Source organism: Diuraphis noxia, unplaced genomic scaffold (assembly GCF_037042655.1).
Source record: "Diuraphis noxia isolate RWA-SAM2 unplaced genomic scaffold, SU_Dnox_SAM2 contig0001, whole genome shotgun sequence".
NCBI lineage: Eukaryota > Metazoa > Arthropoda > Insecta > Hemiptera > Aphididae > Diuraphis > Diuraphis noxia.
In genome coordinates, this window is record NW_028301711.1 from 87995566 (window position 1) to 88017545 (window position 21980).

The 21980-nt window shown below is 27.6% G+C and overlaps 2 protein-coding genes across 3 annotated transcripts; one reads left to right on the forward strand and one right to left on the reverse strand.

The window, feature by feature from the left end:
* Positions 1-449: 449 nt before the first annotated feature.
* LOC149062344 (uncharacterized) lies at positions 450-8220 on the forward strand. Of its 2 annotated transcripts, none has more exons than XM_089216564.1 (2): positions 450-520; positions 7360-8220. In XM_089216564.1, the coding sequence occupies exon 2, from the start codon at positions 7361-7363 to the stop codon at positions 8030-8032; it is 672 nt and encodes a 223-aa protein (XP_089072690.1). In that variant the 5' UTR covers positions 450-520; position 7360; the 3' UTR covers positions 8033-8220. The 2 variants fall into 2 exon arrangements, with proteins under 2 accessions (XP_089072690.1, XP_089072689.1); XM_089216563.1 differs by lacking the exon at positions 450-520 and adding an exon at positions 6016-7270.
* Positions 8221-17905: 9685 nt separating this feature from the next.
* Positions 17906-21514, reverse strand: LOC107171593 (uncharacterized). Its single transcript, XM_089216198.1, has 5 exons — positions 21112-21514; positions 20868-21049; positions 20645-20805; positions 19688-19868; positions 17906-19631 (listed from the first exon to the last, which is right to left on the reverse strand). The coding sequence occupies exons 2-4, from the start codon at positions 21039-21041 to the stop codon at positions 19856-19858; spliced, it is 348 nt and encodes a 115-aa protein (XP_089072324.1). The 5' UTR covers positions 21042-21049; positions 21112-21514; the 3' UTR covers positions 17906-19631; positions 19688-19855.
* Between the last annotated feature and the right edge of the window lie 466 nt (positions 21515-21980).

Here is a 21980-nt window from a genome sequence, read left to right on the forward strand (position 1 = left end):
GATAAAACATTGCTTCATGCCGAATTTCGAGATTCTAAATCGACTTGAAGTACCCTATAGGTTTTGATTCCCCCGCAAGTAGCCGCGAGTTTGAAAATATGCAACTTAAATTGTTATTATTTCTTTCGATTGCGTTGACATAAAAGTTTGATTTTGTTGCAGTTTAAAGGTATTATAGACTTAAGTATTTAATATGAATTTTAATTTAATACCTCAACGCGATATTATTAGGGAGCGATCTTCGGTGGTAATCTCTGCTTTATATTCCAAAATGATAGGATAAGGAGATAAATTAGTTATAGATAAGAAAATATAACGGTTATATTTGGAGGTCATGTTATAAATTGTTACCTCCAAACGGTTAATCGTATTTTCATTGGATTCTGATGATGACAGTTCAAAATAACGACGAAAATTGGTTTTTGATAAAATGAAGTTATGTTTCAAATATTTTCGTCTGTGTTTTTAATATTGTTAATTAATTTGTACTTCTACATAAATTATATTATATTCTAACTAGGTAAGATGTCTTTATTTTATTTATGTGTTAAAATCTCTGTTATATGCTTAATTATTTCCAAGTCAGCTATCTAGTTTTATGTATATATTTAATATATATGTGTGTGTGTGACAGCCAATAAGTAGTTAAGTACCTACTCATGCCTGAAAGATAACCTGGCGCTAATTATACAAAAATTATGAAAAAAAATTGTACTCAAGTCTTATAACAAAAATGTTGAGTATCTTCATTTAGTAGTTCACTGAAATGGTTAAATTTAATTTTAATGCATTGACAAATGACGAATCAAATAAATAACGATTCTAAATTCTATTTATTATAATATGAAAGGATCCTTGCAAAAAAAGAACTCAATTTTGTAGAAAATGTAATTTTGCCTGTTAGCAATTTGAAAAAATTTGACGAGTTTATCTGCAAGAATGAGATTTCTTGGAAAGTTTTGTAAAATAATAATAATGTCTATTATTTAATAGTCAGGCTGATCAATTTGCACTATCATTGTTGCATATATACTGCAATTGTTGTATTAGAAATTTAAAATATATTGCATTTGTACATTTATTTGTAAATCATAATTAGTTTTTATACACCTATATAGTACCTAATGTAATATTAATATGACATTATAATATTTTAATTTATTTCAATACTTATATAGGTATAATAAGAATATAAGATTATTAGGTGTTAATATTAGGGATAAGCAAAACTACTAGAAATTAATTTTAAAATGTTATCAAATTTAAAATAACATTGTATTAATCGTTGCTTAGAAGTTTTTCTTTTTAAAATACACAACGTCATGGCCATATAATATAAATAAAACAAATATTAAATTGGTATGAATTGCATTTACTTAATGATTTAAAATAACTGAGAATGTTTCAAGTTGTATTTAACAATTATCTCAAGTCATAACTGTAATTACCTAGCATTATTGTATAGCCTACATTAATGTTATTAGTAGGAAACAGATTTATATGCAATTATGGCAAAAATAAATATATGTAAATAATATGGTCATATTATAATTAAAATGAAATATGTAGTTAAGTGCTATTAATTTAAGTTATCATAGTACCCCACGGCCCACGGCAGTAATGCAAAAGCTTTTCCCTTGGCGTTGTTGGTTCAAACAGAAAAAATGGTTATTATAGTATTATATAAAAATAATTGAGAAAAAACATAATTAACTTGTAAAAAATTTATTAAATATAAATATATAACTATGTAAAAAACAACTTAGATAACGGTGTGTATAAATCACCAAAATGTTTGGACGGAATATCTTTAACCTGGCTCATTTGGTGTTCAGTGTACACATTGTACTTGCACAGTTCAACGGTATTATTATTTAATATACTATACAATTTGTAATGTTACATTTAAAAAAAAATATATTTTAAATAAAAATTTATCACAAATTAACTGATTTATGTATCCTATTTTTGGTAGTAAAAATAAATACATTTACATATGTATAAATCTGTCCACTAAACTGATAAGGGATACTTAGGGGAGTATTAGAAAAATAAATTATAGTTCTCAAGTCTTATTAAAAAAATGTTTCTAGAAAAAAAACCAAAAAATATTGTTTTTTCAGTTTACATCTATTATAAATGTAATAATGTAATAATGTTCATAATATCTATTACTTTTATGACCGGCAATTCAATTGAGAGGTTACAAGTACACAGTATATAAGGCGATTAAGCTTGCCCCAATTTTTCCGCTTAATAGTACCTACATGTATTCAAATTTTGATTTTTTGAATTTTTAACTTATACCTAAAGACTATATTTAAAAACATCTGATATTTGTTGTACTACTTAAGGAGTGTCCTATGGTGAAGCAAACTTCTAGCTATTTTTCAAATAACAACCCCCTGCTTAGTACAATTATTTAGCAAATGATTTTCCTGAAAATTATGATGTATGTAAATCAAAATTCTAAAAAGTAATTTTTTAGTTTTTAAAATGTTTTCATTAAGCATAATTAATTTCTTTAAAAATGATTTAAAAAAAAATAAAAACTATTATATTTAATAATATTAAATGTAGTATTCCCTTTTTATTAATATTATTAGTCATTACTGATTTGTTCAAATTGTCTAATCCTTATATCCTATTACCATAGACATATTATTATCTTTAGTACTCACAGTTAAACAACTCAAAAACTACTTGCTTGAAATTTAATTTAGATACATAAAAATTCTCAAAAAATACATTAGTAAAAAATTATGACTAAATATTACTATTTTTAAATAATAGAATGTTTTTATGATGTAGGTACTATATAATTATACAATTAATTTATAATGAGTTATAACGAAACAAATTGATAAAAAATGTTTGAAATATTTGATTTGTATATATAGATTTAAAACAAAGTTAAAAATTAAAAACTAATGTATGTTATAATTTTTTTTAAATATATCAGTTTCAAACTTCTGCTCGTCCACTCCGTATATTTTATAAGAAGCATGTGACATGTGTTTGTTGTTCACTAAAATCAACTTCAAATTTTCCCTATCTTGTCATAATTTTTCAGGTAAAAAAAATGTACCGGTGGAGTTTACATTTTTTTTTCAGGTAAAATAAACGTACCGGTGGAATTTACATGAAAAAAGGTCTAAAAAGGTCGCAATCAGAGGAGTTTACATGCGCCCCACCATAACAAGTCGATATAATAAATCAATAATTTAGGTTTATCAAAAACCTACGTCTAAGACAATTTTAATAGGTGTAACTTTTGGAATAACAAAAAATGGATGGTCTAAAAATAATAACTATTAGGTACGATAAAGCAATAACATTGATAACATTGTATTTGTATTAAATTATCATATCCTAATACTTGAGATAGATATCTATACAAAACTACTTCAAAGATCTCGCAGATTTTCTATTGAATTTTTTAAAATTCAATATTTTTTACTTCTCTAAGTATCAATCGATCCATTTTTTTTTATTAATTTACGACAATGAAGTCAATTGCTATAACATAGTTACTCCTTGCGTCGATAAGGATGTGAAATTAAATTCTTTGGGAACTTTAAATTCATAAATTATAATGATTCGTCGTATTTATATTCATTCATCTGAATATTAAATTGAAATCGCTGGGTACCATCAATAAAATCAATTTGAATAATAATTAGAACTCCAGCTAATGTTTTTCCCTAGTAATCTTATCAAAAAATGTAAATAAATGTACAATGTAACTTCGCCTAACAGACACCAGAGTACGTTACAATGATATTTGTTGTCTCCGTCTTACCAGTGCGTAATATAGTAAATTTACGCTCAGCAGAACACTTGTAGCTCCTTTAGTTTAAAAATTACAGTGAATCGACCTATTATGAAATTTGATGGTAAGAATAGACAGAATAGTATCTATGTTTGTACGTTGGTTTTTTACGATAATTACATTTTTAAGTGAGTTATGAGCATTTTTAATGTACTGTATATTATATGCTCATAACTCACTTAAAAATTTAATTATCGTAAAAAACCAACGTACAAACATAGATACTATTCTATCTATTCTTACCATCAAATTTCATAATAGGTCGATTCACTGTAATTTTTAAACTAAAGGAGCTACAAGTGTTCTTCTGAGCGTAAATTTGCTATATTACACACTGGTAAGACGGAGACGACAAATACCACTGTTACGTACTCTTAAATAACGAATGCTTCCATATGGTTGTCGGTTTTTTGGAAACAAAAAAAACATTTTCTACAACTTGAAAATTACATTTTTGCATGTTAATAATAATAATAATCATATAGACTGAAATACTGATCTACATTATTTCAACTAAAAATTATTTTTAAATTAATATTATAAACGTATCACTACGAAGATGTTATTATTGTTATTCATCAGTCACACTCAAAATAGTAATATTGTATGATATTTAAAGAATACGCTGATAATAAAAAGTAAATAATTACTCGTTGATAGTATTCTAATAGTGTAATAGTTTGTTTCATCATATGTAAATATTTAATAATTATACGTATACAGATATTTTTTCCGCTAACACATCAGAGCCTATATAGCAAGGGTGACCAACTCGTAACCCATAAAAGATTTTAATGTGGGTTTCCCGCACATTTAAAAGCTATCAATTAGTTATGTTTATTAATATGAGAAAAAAATATATAAACGCGTGCTACACAGAAATATCTCACGATGGCAGTGACGTGTTAACTGTGAAGACAAAATAGGAGGAATGAGTCAATGGCCTAATATGGTGAATTTTTAGGGCTGATCATTTTTTAAATGCTAAATAAAATAAAAGTATTGCAATAATTTAATTAGAAATATTCATTGAAAATTCAAATATTCATTCATTCATTCAAACATTCATATTTTCGGCGTTTGAAATTTTATTGTGTTGCTATTGTTTCTTCGCGGATGTAATATTGCGATATTGCATCAACTACAGTCCACAAGTAACCGAGTACTTACTTTTATTTTGGAAAGGACGTAGCTATTGCACTGATTTCATCTCTTTTTCCATTCGCATATTATATTTTAAGAGGAATACCTATAACTATTTTTGTTATACATGAATAGGTCATAATAAAATTAAATATATCATATTTTCCGATTTATAGCTGAATAATTGTGGAATTTCGTATTTATTTACCGTTTATAATGTACATGATCCAGTTATTATTTTATTAAAATCTAGTCTGTATCCATTTAATTAAGATTATTGTTGATTTGTTGATCCCTAGACTCACTGAACACCAGAAAATTTCATTTTATGCCAAAGGTTGTTTTTAATGTTAATATATATATATATATAAGAGCGGAAGGTGAACAAATTTAAAATTACCGTAATTTCGGAAAATAATTGGGGAAAAAATATTTAATTTTTGTGATGTGTATCTAACCTATATGGCTGTATGTAAACTGCGGCAAAATTAACCTTTTTCTAAAAGTCGATATGTAAACTGCGGCAAAAAAAAAATTAAGATTATACAATCTGCGGCAAAACTGATAAGATACATTATACAAACTGCGGAAATTAATTTTATATACCTTTTATATATACTAAATTCTATAAATATCGTGTATAATATGAGTTATGACATCTATTTATCTAGAGACTATTAGAGTATTAGGCGTAAAAATAAAGAAAAACCAATTTTCAAAATTGAAAAATATTATTATTATTATTCAAAATTATTTTAAGAGATCTTAATGATCGTATTATAATCAAAAAAAAAAAAAATTGAAAAATATTATTAATATTATTAAAAAATATTTAAAAGATCGTATAGGGCTCTTATAATCAAAAAAAAAAAAACTAAATTAAAAAAATAAAATAATAATACAATAGGTACCTAATTAACATTTTGTCGTTTGTTCTTAAAACATACATTTTTTCAAAAATTCATATCTTGAAATTCGTCCATCTTCTTTCATTTTTCGCTGTTCGTTAATAAATTTGTATTTTTGCGTTGTCGCTTTATTTCTTTTTTGTATTACCCCTTTTTTTACACTTCTAATTTTTATATATGTGTCAACTTGAATATCCTGTAGAGCATCTATACATTTATATAGTGATGGATGATGATGATAAAAATACGCATTCAATTTTGAATGGAAAGATTCACGTACATTATTTGTTATAACTTCTTCTTTTTATGCCCACAAAGAAGGAGGGAATAAGTCTTGCATATAAGTGTCTGTTAAATAATCGCAAAATTATTGTACTGTTTTATTATTAGATGGCATATCTGCAATTAAATCAAAAACAAACCAATCTTCGACTTCGTCAGGGTCAAGGAACGGGAGACCAAAAATATAAATTAAAAATTTTCCTTCATCTGTGTCTTCTTCAATGTAAAGTTTAGATAGACCCAAATTTTGTAATTTTCTAAACCACTAGTATTATCAAATGTAAAGGAACCGATATTACCGATGTGTTTCGTTAAATCTTAAAAATACATTTGGATTTACCTTACCAATTTGTACGCAAGACAAATTAAACGATATACGTATATGGTAGGTATATACATAGGTATATACGTAGGTATGTACATAGAAGGTATATAAAATAAATTGCCGTCGTTTGTATGTATCTTATCGGGTTTGCCACAGATTGTATAATGTATCTTATCGGTTTTGCCGCAGATTGTATAATCTTAATTTTTTTTTAGCCGTAGTTTACATATCGACTTTTAGAAAAAGGTTAATTTTGCCACAGTTTACCATCTCCCACCTATATATACGTATAGTTGAAGGCGATACTTTAAAATATACCCCCATGATTTAATATAGCTTAACTCGGTGCCGAATAGGACTATATTTTAATATACCTAATATATATTGGTATATACGTTTTATAAAAACACATTTCGATTTTCAATAGTGAAAAAATGTCAAGAAGGATCAGTACCCTGCCTCGTATATACCTTACCTCTCGCTGTGTGTTTGCCACAGCAGGTCAAAACGTAGGTAATGAATATGGTATAACGGACAATGTCCAACCGTATGCGACGTTGTAAATTGTAATAATGGAAGTGGATATATTGAACGTCGTCAGGTATATGGCGTCTCAATGTCCGATAGATAAAATACCAATAGACCATGCTGCGTTATAACATGTACCCACTGTTGAATGTTTGCGTTAATTGTCAGTCGTTCTGCAGTATCTGTTTCCTTCGGACGTGCATGTTTCATCTGATCCGACTGTTAAAATTATTGTATAGGACTGTGCTACAGGTAGATTTTCATTTGATAACTCTTAATTTTTGTTTTTATAATTTATAATTTCTAATTTTTTATTTATTTTAAAATATATTTTTGAATAGAATGGATACGTACGCCATACCAAAGCGGAGCAGCAATAAACGGCAGGGGAAAACTGTGAGTTTCAACCCGGAACCCCCTCAAGTACTGATTGTTGAGAAACGGGAAATTGTACCACCGGTACCGGGTTCCGTTCGTGACCGCGTCTTAATGTATAATAAACAAATTGTGCAGCAGTCGAGGCCACCTGCATTACCACCAAGAAACCCGGTACAATTCACTGTCGCCCGCGTCGCCAACATTCAGCAACCGTCATCATCATCTCCACCACAGCCGCAACTGCGTTCCGGAAATGACTTGCTCACGGCTCTCCATCAGCCAATCCGTAGTTTTAGGCGTATTAAAGACACACATCCCGACTCCAATGGACCAACAAGACGCTGTGACACCACTGTCCCGCCCGGAAAAGTATTTATGCCGCCGCCAGATTTGCATCTTCGAATGAAGGTTCCAGATGCACCGCCGCCGCCGCCGCCGCCGCCGCCACCGCAGCCATCAGCGTCGTCTGCGGACAACGATGACGAAAAATGCCAAGACTGCCAAAAAAATGCTGATATCGAACAGGAACAGGCCGTCCGGATCGATGCCGGTGACGACGACGAAGACGACAATCCCGGTTGCTTCAGGGGTTGTTTGCTTTTTACCGTTGGTTGCATCGGGTGCATCATCGGGTGATTTACGGTATTTAGCGCAACTCCTTTGTAAATAATTATTTGCTTGCTTCTTAATTTATTTATATAATAATTACATATCCGCTTACATAATTCGATTTACCTACATACATTAGAGCCGCATATTGGCTATCGCAAAAATTTGCATAATTGTACATATTCTGCCAAATTTCCGTTGGCCGTGTAAATATTATTCAGTGATAATTTTTTTTTCAATACACCAAAATCTTATCTTGTATTTATATGGTTGTTTTAAATTTTTTTTCCTCCGACTTAGGTACTTATACGATATATTATTACACTAATTTTTACTTAACGTAAGTATTGACAATAGTTCATACATTATAATATTACTAGTCTACGCGCTTATATATACGTAGTACACACAGTGTTTAGACGCAGTGGCGTAATTTGGCCATGTTTGTGGGGGGGGGGGGGGATAAAATATTTTAACATTTTACCTATACGGCTATAACCCCCCTCCCATTAAAAAAAAATAAAAAGTATTTATAATAAGCACCTTTCAAAATTCAGAGTAATATATTTATGTACACGTGAGACATGGAATAAATTCCGATTAAGTGTACAAATCGATAAGTTTATTTTAGTTCAATAGGACTACGGAAAAATATTGGGATAGGATAAGATAGGACAGATATGACAATATTCTTTCGATCGTCGTCGATCCACGATAAAATAATACTTTACTGCTCGGTGGTTTATTTTTGTACCACTACACAATGCATAAACAAACTCAAAACTTACACAAAACATATTCATATTGCAATAGTGATACTTATAAACTTGCGTGGCTGCATTTAAAACGAACTAGGTATGATGTATTTATGTACGACTAGCATAAAGGATTTGTTTTTTTTGTATTATTTCTATAAAGTATAAAATATAGGCTATTTATGATAATATTAATTCGCCGAGGTATTTGATTTCAATATATACATTTATATAAAAAAAAAAAATAATTATAATATTATTAGATAATGAAGTACATAGGTATATATAGTTGATCAATCTTAAAAAAAAAAGGTCATGGGGGGGATACGACACCCAAATCCCCCCCCGTAATTACGCCACTGTTTAGACGTACAGGTTATAGTATACTGTATAGGTATACAGCAGCGCATTAGTATAAAGTACGTTTCAAAATTTTTTTTTGTTTTTTCTATCAAATTTATACCTATGTAAGTATAGTGGATCTAGGTACTTCAAAAGAAAAACCGATTTTTACCGCCAGTTGACAATATAATCTCCATATATGTATATCGTGTCACGTAATGTAAATGCATCTAGGTACACGTATAGGTTAAATTATAGGCGTATTTGTCAAATGGATGTCACTCTTTTATCAATATTTTTGTTGTAGGTATAATAATATTATATACCTACGTGTACAATACTCTGTTTACATTACATTAGAAATAAGTAGGTGCGTCACAGCTTCGAACTTTTCAGCAGATTAGATTTCGCGGAAACAGTTAAACCGTTAATAATTGTTAATTATATTGGATAAATGGGGTACATTGTACGAGGTAGGTGGACCACCTATAGTATGTGTCGGTCTGGTGTAAAATATAAACATCTATTATAGTGTTGGATGAGACATATGTAAATTGTTTCCATCGAAGTGAAAAAATGGTAAATTATTACAATCAATACATTTCAGGTAAAAATTTTTCTATGTAATAAATAACGTCGAGTACAGACTACATTAATTATTATTTGTATGATAGTTGTTTAACATTGTCCAGAACCCCTAGGAAGCAATTGTCACTGTCCCCCAAAAGAGATTACTTGTGTTGTTAAAATTAATTAAATACATAATACCTACAAAATGAATGAATATTTTTTTTAAATAGGGATGAGTATATCAAATTATCAAAAAAAAAATTTGTTTGTTTAATTATAATACATATTGAGAAAATAATAATAAAAAAATAAATTGTTTACACTAACAGTATTCTACTGTGTTTCAAATAGACATGGATTAACTCAAGGTCACTTGGTACTATTAGGGGTGCGATTTACAATCACCCAATAGATGAATGGTAGAGGCGTAAACTGCCTTTCTAAATAAAATTATAATTATTTTTCTCAAACAATATTAGATAATTATAAAAAAATTTTTATCAATAAACGATGGTGGCCGGAGGAGAAGTATTGGCACCATGGTTCCTTCTCCGGTTCTCGATACTAACGAAAAAAAAAAAGATAATTATAATATATTTAAATTATTTCTGTAATTCTTAAATATTTAATATTACTGAACAAAAAAATGCATAGTCGTATAAAATTGATAATAATAAACTGTTGAATTTTGTACATACAATAAACATATGGCTTTTGTAATAATCATTTTGTAAACACGTTTTGTTAATATGAGGGTAGGTTAGGAAGGGTCGAGGGGGAAGACCTTCACAGCTCCCTTGTAAGGTCTGCAAAAAAAATAAATAAAAATATTTCGACGGATTATTGGTTATACTTGCCATGTATTGTATCAGTATAATTTTATATTATATGATGTTGCCTGTTTTATTGTCCTTTGGCGTACATTTGTTTAGGCACGACATTCCATCGGGCGGGGCCGTAGGTAATGCCAAATACGTCTTTAATCCATCTACCGAAATCGACACCAAACTGTTACTGCGGCGAAATCTGCATTTACGGCCCAAGGAAATTCCGTGAATTAAATAATTCAACAACACGATAAATCGCTTATTGTTCCTTCGAACTAACTTATTGTGCTGCCGTATTTCAGGTGAAAACTATAAAAACTATAAGAAAAACATTTGCCAAGATAATTTCATTCTCGATTTAAATATAGGGTTATAATTAACGGTTTTTCATAAATTCATAAATTGTTTTAAGGCTGTCACCATTTTTATGAATCTAAATTTATTAGGGTGTCATCTGTCATTGTAAAAACCGTTAGAGAATTACTACTGGGTGAATATGATATCGTATAAAATGTTAAGGTACATATTTAGTCAATGATAATTTCATTGTGGTGGACATAAATATTATGTATTTGTACTGTAAACCAGTAAACCCATTGCAGTGGCGTATTTTTAATTTTTTTTTTTTTTTTTTTGGGGGGGGGGGGTGTCCTCCATGTCTTGACACCCCCCGACATTTAAAAAAAAGTCCTAATATATCGGACATTAGTGTTGTCCCCGGTGTTGTCACTTATTTTATAGTATACTATTTTTATCAAATGTAAAACTTCTTGTCAATTCCTAACATATTAATTTGTTAAAAAATTAATTCAATGTCTTTTTACATTAGTAAATAATACTAAAAATTTTATTTGTGAGGTTCGATAAATGTTGACACCCCCCGAGAAATCACCCAAAATACGCCACTGACCCATTGAACAATATAGGCAACATATAATTATACGTAATCAAATAAAATACTGAACGTTTTAATACCCATTGGTGATAGGAAATAGATAGGCCGTAAGTACCTTGCAATAATAATTAAAATAGGAGCAAAGTAAATAACCGCTCTGGTGTACAGTGAATAGTTATATTACTATAACAGGGACGAACGCAGGGATGGACTAAACCCTCCTTAAATATCAGAAACAAAAAATAAATTATCAGATCTACAAATGTATTAGGCACTAATAAATAAATTTTAAAAAATTGAAACGAATTATTAGTTATTAAAAAGTTTACTGTGGTTGTAAATTGATGTAGGTAGGTACCTTGGTACCTACCTATAATATACATTGAATATAGTAAAATTATTATTATACCGCGTATGATAATGAGGATTTGCAGTGGGTATGTTATAAGTTATAACTTATAACTTATAAAGTTATAACTTATAACTGGTCGCCATCAATTCGATGATGTACGTAATGTAGACGAGGGTAAATTAATGACATATAATAGGTATTTGTAATTCCGAGACTATAAGTGTAAGTCACCATCACAAGGTCTTCAAAAAAAAAAAGCGTTCACCCCCATCTGCCATTTCCCTCGGAACGCTCAACTTTAAAATAAAGAATTATATTCGAACCATATGATATAAACAATTGAAATGTAAATTATAAAAAATGATTTCAAAATATTTTTGTCATAAGTTAACCTAGTATTATTTTTTAATTTTTTATTTGTTAGTGCTTTATGTTACCCCCTTTGTACTTAGATACAGCGTGTTCAGTTTGATGTGATTACTGGTTTATATAGAATAAACCGTTTATCGGAAACAAAAAATATGAACTCAAATCAAATTGTATGTCACATTATTACGAAAATTAAATTTACCTTTTATTATAACCACTATTTACTTGAATAATTAAATCACTTTTATAAACATTTTTCTTGATTTTATAGCTATTTAAAATAATTATGTTAAGTAGTAAGGAGACCAACAGATGGAATAAATATTAATATCAATGATTATGAACAATTATTTATAATTATTAATGGTATTAGGTAAACAATAAAATTGCATATTTAAATTCATTAGTATATCGATGTATATCCCGTTGATTGGTATAATTTTTGTTGTTCCTGGTGTTCAATACTTTTTTTTAAATTACTAGGTCTGAAGTCTTACCTCCTTGGCCTTGTCTACAAGGCTATGAATACATTAAAATTAAGAAATATGTTTGAATAATAAACAAACTATGTTAGGATTTTTAATAACTACCTGTAATGATGAACATCATCAACATCACAACGAGTTGCTGTCAATCCTGAAGTAATTAGGCACATTCTAATGTCGTTGTGTAAAATACAGGATGTTCCGCGAGGATTTACACATTGCGGTATCTCTGCGGTATTTGTTCATTGAAACGAATTATTATATCAAAGAAGAAACTTTTTTTTTATTTTTCGATGTTTTCTCATTTTAATTTTAACATTTTCAGGTTTAATGATGTATAATATATTGACACGTTTTTTGATCTCTTAGCGTAATTTGGAATTTTAAAATAAACCATCCAAAAATATTGTTTATATATAGGTATATATATTTTAATAAGTAAATATTTTTGTCCGTACTAAATGCCAAATGCCAATCGTTTTATTTTATAAAAGGAATGACTAAAATATAATGAGTATTGAATACACATTATTCGAATGGATAAGATACACAATTACAACAATTATATCGATAAGATTGTGTTCATCAAAAGTAATAAAAATTAATTTGACTTTAATCAGTTTTGTGAAAAATGTGAAATAATATCTTTTGTGGACAAACAATATAGTAACATTCCAATTAGTATTTCCATGAATTTCGATGCGTCATTATTACGCATCATTCCGTAATTAAAAAAAGATTTTGGACACAGTTAATTTTATACCACCATATTATTATATTGTTGTATTACACAAAAAATATGAGATTTCTATTCGGCAAAACAAGATTCCTGCGTGAGCCAATCTTTATAATTGAGGTCTTATAAAATTTTCTATAATAAAATTGAACACATAATAATTTTTATATTTATCTTGTGGTTCGAACGATATATAAATATATATATATTATACTTAATAGCTATAAAATTTTGTAGAACACTAATAAATAATTACATAGTAAATTATACAATTTTTTTTAATAACATGATATAATACAGGTGTATGCTGACATTAATTTCAGATAGTTTATGATCAATTCTGAAAAAAAAGAAGGGGCTCATTACTCATTAGTAAAATCTCTTTAGAGATGCACATAAATCTACCTAAGAAATTATTTTATACACCTTATAATACAACTAATAGAAGTCTAAAAATGTAATTAAATTCATATAACATGAGGTGACTAAAGCCATATTGAAAATATTATTTTTACAATTTAACATTATTTTATTAAATATATACAATATATATTTTTTCAATACAGTATTTATTTTAAATTTTACTTTAACTTGTATAGTAGGCATACATACACATACATATAAGTTATAACTGATATGTCTTATTTTTATTATTTACTTTTTAAAAGGTTTATTATTTTTTTTAAACTATTTTATATTAGTTTTGAATTAACTGTAACAAGTCAATAATTATAATTTTTAATTTTTAAATATACATAATTCCAGGGGCGTATTTAGATATTTTTTTTTTTTTGGGGGGGGGGGGGCTGTGGTGTTTTCTCCAACTGAAATTCCCAATTCAGCCTATATGAGTTAAAAAATTTACATCTGATAAGATAAGCAGACTTCATAAACAATTCCTGGTTTTCGGGGGGGGGGCTGAAGCCCCCTCAGCCACCCCCATAAATACGCCCCTGCATAATACTGTACCTAACCTATAAGTAAACATCTAGTATATTGTATTTTTTAAATGCATAATGATTTTACAACTTTTTTTCGTTCATGTTATCTAATTAAAAACAACTTAATTCAAAATTGCAAATTCTACAAATTACCCCATATTATATTTACAATATTACAAACCACTTAAATAATTTCAAATTTAAATTTATAAAATGTTTTATTTTAAGATTATTTTAACAATATAATTATAAATATTGTTAAACAAAAAGGTAATATGTAAGCAAACATCTTACCTATATTAATATATCATGATTGAAATCAACCCATTTTATATTAATATTATTATGAGTCACAACTCACAATAAAATGCATTTGTATAGCAGGTGATCTACCAACTTACTAGAAGTGATCCAACACAGGATTTAGATATGTAAGTATACATTGTACATATTAAGTATAAAATATATTTCACCATTTATTATTAAGATACTTTTTTTAGGATCATCAAATCAAATGAGAATTCAATTAAAAATACACAGTTTACTGTCATTGACTATTGTAACATTATAAAAATTATATTTTTATTATTATCGAAATTAGGCATACCTACCAACATAGCAACATTATTATAATAAATTTTAGTTATTGGCTTAAATTGAGAAGAATGTAATAAGTAATAACTATAATAATTAATAGGTATATAATAAAGGAGTAGAAGTGAAATTGATTGACTTTATTACTACTACTATAAAAGAAATGCATAGGTAACTGTGTTAAAAAATTATAAAATTTGAGTACCTGCTAGACAAAAATGTCCTTTAAAGTGTTACCATTATTTAAAAGCTCAGGACTATAATAAATCTATTCCAATTTAAATCATAACATGTATTCAAAAAATTGAAACAAATTCAACTTGACCACTAACTAAAAAAAATGCAGTAAAATTTAAAAGTGGGACTAATAATATTTAAACTTAGATTTAGTAGGTAGTAATACCTAAACAGCTAACAACATCAATCAAACAAAAGGAACTATTCAGTTGCAAAACACTAAAATACAATACAGCTTAAAATAAAAATATTTCTATGATACCTAAATATTAGGATTTAGACATGCCTACCTAATATTCTAACAAAGTAGTTATTTAAGTATAATATTTTATAATACCATATATAATAATGAAGGTGAAATATCTATGATTTTTTTTTTTAGTTTTTAAAGAAACGTATAATTTACCGCACATTATGATTGATTTGATGTTTGTTAACTAATTGTATAATTAATTGTATAGTACTAATACTTGTTAAAATTAAATTAATTAGCATCTACAATGTTCATTTAACATATTTTTTGTTTACAATATTATTGGGATTAGTTTCTTCTGGAAAGCATATTATCAGGCTTAATTTTTTAACTTCTTTGAAATTAACTTGAGTAGTTGAATATCTAATAAATTAAGAAAAGATAAATAAAACCAAATAATTTAACAGTAAAAAATATGTTTACATACTTATGTATACTATATACAAGTATATTATATAGGTAGTTGGTACCTATATTATCTGATAAAAGTTATAAGTTATTTTAATTTTAAATTATTAAACTTATTACATGGCAGGAGAGTAGATGCACATCCTACAAAAAATAATAAAATATGTAGTTGTCATTTCAAAGATGGACTAAGAGAAAATGGATCTGCTATATTTGAAAGGAATAAAAAAATATCTTTTTCATTTACATCCCCTGAAAACATACCAAGTATGTTATAGAAAATAATATTTACTTCCTTAATTCAATTATAACTTTATGTTTAAATTAATTTAATGTTTATTTTTATTCAATATAATTGATTTGTCTTTTGTAACATTATTTTATTTTATTAATTGCTATGCAAGAGTCAGCGACCCTAGTCCTATACTTCCATAGAACACAGTTTGCTACAGTCATACAAGGGCGCACCCAAGGGGGTGGCTAACGGGCTTTGCCCCCCCCCCCCAAATTGCTAGCCCTAAACATTTTGATAATTTTATTAGGTTTATTGACAATTGACATTTGACTTTAAATTATTATAAAAAAAAAATTATCAACTATCAAAATTGAAACATTAGGTATAACATAATATTATATTATATTTCTACCTGTCATTCCGGGCCCTGGGTGAGACCTTTGTTGTCTATTATTATCGTCACAACGTCGTTAGTTGAAACTGTGTACTGTGTATGATACCATAAACGTCTAGAATATACATTTTTATCGATACAATTTAGTTTATCGCAAACCGCAGGTATCTTTGCGTTAACAAATTCCACCTTCATTTTATTACTTATTTAGTAGATTAACTAGTATATTGTCGTACAACTGTTCAAGTCAACATCGTTGGTTTTTACGAGCTGATTTATTTATTTATTCATTTTTAATTGTTCATTGTTTTTTGTATATTCAAATAAAACTTAAAACCGGAACAAAAACAAAATTAGTTAGTAAAAGGTTTTAAACAAGCTTTAAGATTTCTGTACATATTTCAAAATAAATACTACCTATTAATATTAAAATTATTTGAATTTAGCCCCCCTCCCAAAAAAAAAAAAATTCTGGGTGCGCCCCTGCAGTCATACAAACTATATTCATATCTTTCTACTTAATCCAACCATCACTTTGTTTAAATTCTTCTCCCTTGTTTTTTTCTACATCCATCTTCATAACAAACCTCAGTGGCTCACTGTCATATTTTATTTTTGTATTAATTGATAGTAGTTAGGTATTTTATTTGTTCTGTATTTATATAGATATTAATTTAACGTGTATATGATTAAAATAACATAAAATATTAACTATATGTTTTTTACTAATAAAATCTCTGTTTATTTATTTAAGCCTGTGTCTGTCTCAAACTAATACTTAACTATTTATAACTTATAAATTATAATTGTTTTATCAATAAGAAAGGGGTTAGAATAAAGCTGTTCAGTTCAATAAGTAAATTAATAAATAAGTAAGTATACTTGTACTTTGCATGCATATTCGTGTTGTTAGCATATCAACATAATATTATTGCCTATTGGTATTAAAAACTGAAATTCTAAAATTAAGAATTAATTTATATTAAGGCGTAAAAAAGGTAGAAAATATATTTTCAGTGGAAAGCGAGAGTTCTAATGTTATTGAAAATATTATTGAAACAGAAACAAATGTTATAACATCAAAAACCAGTGCAACTGATCAAGTAGACATGTATTTCCTTTAAAAAGAAATTTAAAATTTGAAAAAAGAATAATTCCTCCTCAAAAATCATCTTTTTGGTTACCATTCTCTTGAATCTGATAACAAATTATTTGAATTCAACTGTGGTATTAGTAAATCTATGTTTCATATAGTTGTTGATTTAACACGGTATAGAAAATAACAAGTAGGGAAAGCAAGCTTTATCACAGAATACAACTATTTTATCAGCAATCAGAGCTGGCAGATCACTGTTTTGATAATTTCAAAATAAATAATTGGCGGGTAACTAAAACATGTAATATTATTATTATAATTTTATATATTATTATACATGATTTATCGCCTAGTAACATCGAAATAAAAAATTATATTTATAAATATAGTACATAATGTTATGAAGGAATGATGATAAATGATAATGTATATTGTATACAATATATTATATTGATATATTAATAACAAACAAAATAATATTTAAAAAACAGTATAAATATTTCACTGATTAATTGAATAATTAAAGATATGTCCTCATACAAAGTTAACGTGTGTGCTGTTAATAGCTGCAAGAGACAGTCTCCATGTTGTGGGTATAGTTTTTTTAGATTTCCTAAGGATCCTGAACGAGTTGTCAAGTATTTACACAATTATTATACATAAAAAAAAAATTAGTTAGGTATTTGAAAACAATAATAATTGTTTAGATGTAAACAATGGATTGATTTTTGTGATGAGCCAAAATTAAATGAAGTCAAAGGACAAATGTATAGTTCATATTATAGGATCTGTAGCATGCATTTTAAATTTTAATAATGATATGGTTAAAGTAAACATATCTGGAAAAAGATACCTTACAACCAATGCTATTCCTACTTGCTATTTAGATATTTCTTTTCTGATAATGTCAATATATCATCAATAATTGAAGAAGGTTCAAACATGAATTTTAGTGCTGATTATAATCGCCAATCCTCTAGTTTCCTATCTATTGATGACAGTTGCGCCCCAGAATCCCAACTTTTAGGTTTAAGTTGCACTTCTAGATCCTCATTAAATTTGAATACTTCAAAATTATCAATAGGTATTCAATATTAACAATATTTAATTAACTTGTAAACTTTATTTTCATAAAATATTTTTAAATATTTTGATTTATTCTAGAAGTAGAGGACAATAATGATTTAAAGTATGTTGATAAAAGTGTACAAACACTACAGTACTTATCAAATAATACTCCCAGAAAAGACAAGTTAAGAAAAAAAAACAAAGAAATAAATAACAAGTATACTAAAGGTATGAAAAAAATGGAGGAGCATAAAGAAACATCTGATGATTTGATAAACAAAGTTAATTTAGAAACTTTTCAAAAACTTTGTGACAAATTTTTGAAACCTACTACTTCATAATTTGTTAAAGTACAGTCTTATTTATTTAACAAACCTTTAATGGGCAGAAGGTATACTCAACAGTTTAAGTAAACTTGTCTTAGCTTATACTTTTCATCGCCTACAGCATACCGAAATTTATCAAAAACATTTATACTACCTTCTAGGAGACTTTTATCAAAAATGACACAATCAGTAAAATCTCAACCAGGTTTTAGCGATAATATACTTAAAACAATTGCCCTAAAAATGAATAAAATGTGCCCTGAAAATAAATTTTCTTTATTATGTTTAGATGAAATGTCTATAAAAAGTGGGTGATTTTTTAATATTGGAAATTATGAAAAAAAGGTAATGGTAAATCTTTCAACCCGGCTTTAAATGTTTTAACATTAATGGTCAAAGGTATTAATAATTACTGGAAACAGCCTCTTGCGTATTTTTTTGTTAATACTACATGTTCACTAAACTATCTTAAAAATATAATTATAACAGCTATTAACAAATGTAATGATATAAATTTAAATATAATTGGAATAGTTAATGATATGTGAGCAAGCAATATTAAGGTTTCAATTTTATTTCATATTACTCCTGAAAGACCATATTTTTTACATAATTTTAAAAAAGTTTTTTATTTTTTGATACATCGCACCTTATAAAAGCAGCTAGGAATAATTTAATGAATCATGAAGTACGTTTTGATAATAAGATTGCTGACTGGGAATAAATTGAATCGATATACCATTCTGAAAAAGATAATGTTAATAAATTGGCTCCAAAACTTACAAAATCACATATTTACCTTCTGAGGACTGAAAAAATGAAGGTCAAATTAGCGACATAAGTATTGAGTCATAGTGTTTCTGCTGCCATAAATTTTAGTGTAACTTCAGGAAATCTTTCACATAATGCTTTAGGTACATCAGAGTATATCTTAAATTTTGATCAATTGTTTGACATATTTAATTCATCAACATTTGCAACTACAAAAGAATTAAATAGAGCTTTAGCTGGTAGTGACTCCCAAATTAAATTTTTACTAGCAATGCATGAATTTTAAAAAAAATTGAAATTTATAACTATTCAAAAAGAAAATTAAAAAATGATAGGTGAAAAATATGTTACTAATAACATTAAATTTGTAAATTCGTGGTTAATCAGTATTGGTTCTTTAGTAGGTTTGTGGGGAATTTTAAAAGAAAATAACTTTAAATTTATATACACAAGAAGAATAAGTCAAGAATGTTTAGAAAATTTTTTTGGATCGTTGAGAAAACAATCTGGAGACTGCATAACACCTACACCAATTCAATTAACTAAAGCCTTTAAAAAGTTATTTACCTGTTGTTTTCTTGTTCAGAGTGGCGTAGAAAACTTCTATACCGTGGATTTATGTACCAAAGTTAATTTTAGTTAGAATGTTGAAAAATTCTGTCTAAAAGACCAAATTCTCATGACTTTTATACAATTAATATTGAATTTAGCCTACCCAGACTTAGCATTTAGATTTAAAACTAGTGAATCCACAATTGGTAATATTATTTTGACATTAATTACTGTTCTTTTTATTAGTGACAAATCTAAGAGAATAAAAATTCACTAAAATCTTCAACTAAAGGTTCTGGACTAATAACCACGAAAACCCAACCGTTTGATTAGCTGTCTATAATTTATCAAAGCATAAGACTTTAAAATTATAATTATGGGTATTAGTAACAGCTTTAAAATTATTTGGATACATATCATCAATAGTCATTACTTAATTTTATTTTGCACATTTTTTGACCAACTGTATGCTATATCAATCACCGATATATTTGTATGCCCATGTAAAAGAAGTGAAACCATATGATGGCATTTTGTCAAACCTGTTGGACATGTACAACTGGCATGATCAATATTCTCGTCTATGAAGAATATCTAAAAATTATGAATCACAATTATTTTAAAAACATACAATCAACATTTCAAAAGTATTTTACCGATTTATTTTTCATACTAGCATGCACTTGGCCACTAAGTACACCAATATCAGGTATATAATTAAAGCTTGTGACATTACCCCATTCTAAAAAATGTTCTGCCTTGGATAATATTTTTTTGTCATCAATATAATGTACTAGGCATGAAAGCTTGATGAGACTGTTTGAAGTCATATTTTTCACTGAAATAAAATTATTTTCAACATAAACAAATTGCCTAATAAGAAGTAATTTCACCACTTACCTTGAAAAAACTATTCAAAAAGATACTTAAAAAGTGACACTTAATCAACAAACAAACAACTAAAACAATCGGTGTAACACGTACAGGCAGATGACTCAAGTTGATGGCTCAAAAACAAAAACACAACAAACAAATATATTTTAGTAGGCATTGTTAAAAAATATAAAGCATACATTAGTATAAATTGGAGGGAAAAAAGTGTATACAATGAGTTACATTAGTATAAGAAATTATTAATATTTAATAATACTTAACTGAATGATTTGTTCATAAAGAGTATGGTACAAAATGCTTTGAATTGTTTCCAATGGCAAAAAAAGAGTTAAGCTTAATATTTTTGGTTATTAAATAGTATAAACTTGTAAAGAGCACATTTTGAAGGTCAGAACATTAAGAAATAAAATAAACACAAAAACAAATGAATTTTTTTCGAACATTGCTTTTTACCTATGTATTTCTTATGTAATGAACCGTGATAACAGTTTGTTTTGAACCGTCAGTCTTATCAATACACAATACGACATTATACTATAATTTTGTACATTGTGCTTATAATTTCATAGCCATAAATAATTATAAATAATGATAAAGGTATCGCCAAATATTATTATTGTTTGGTAATAATTATAGGTATATGCGTCGTAATGATGTCATAATATTGTCTTGTAATGAAGACAATGGTGGGGATCCAATACGACAGCCAAGGTTATTAAAATGTAGCTTTTATGATCAAATTAGAATATTAAAGGTGTAAAAAGACATTCTATTCTAAATTACTAATCAGGTACAGAGTACAATAGTTATCAATATCGTTACCTATTAGCCATTAGGTCGTACGGTATCGAATTTATGAGTTATAAGCTCTTGGA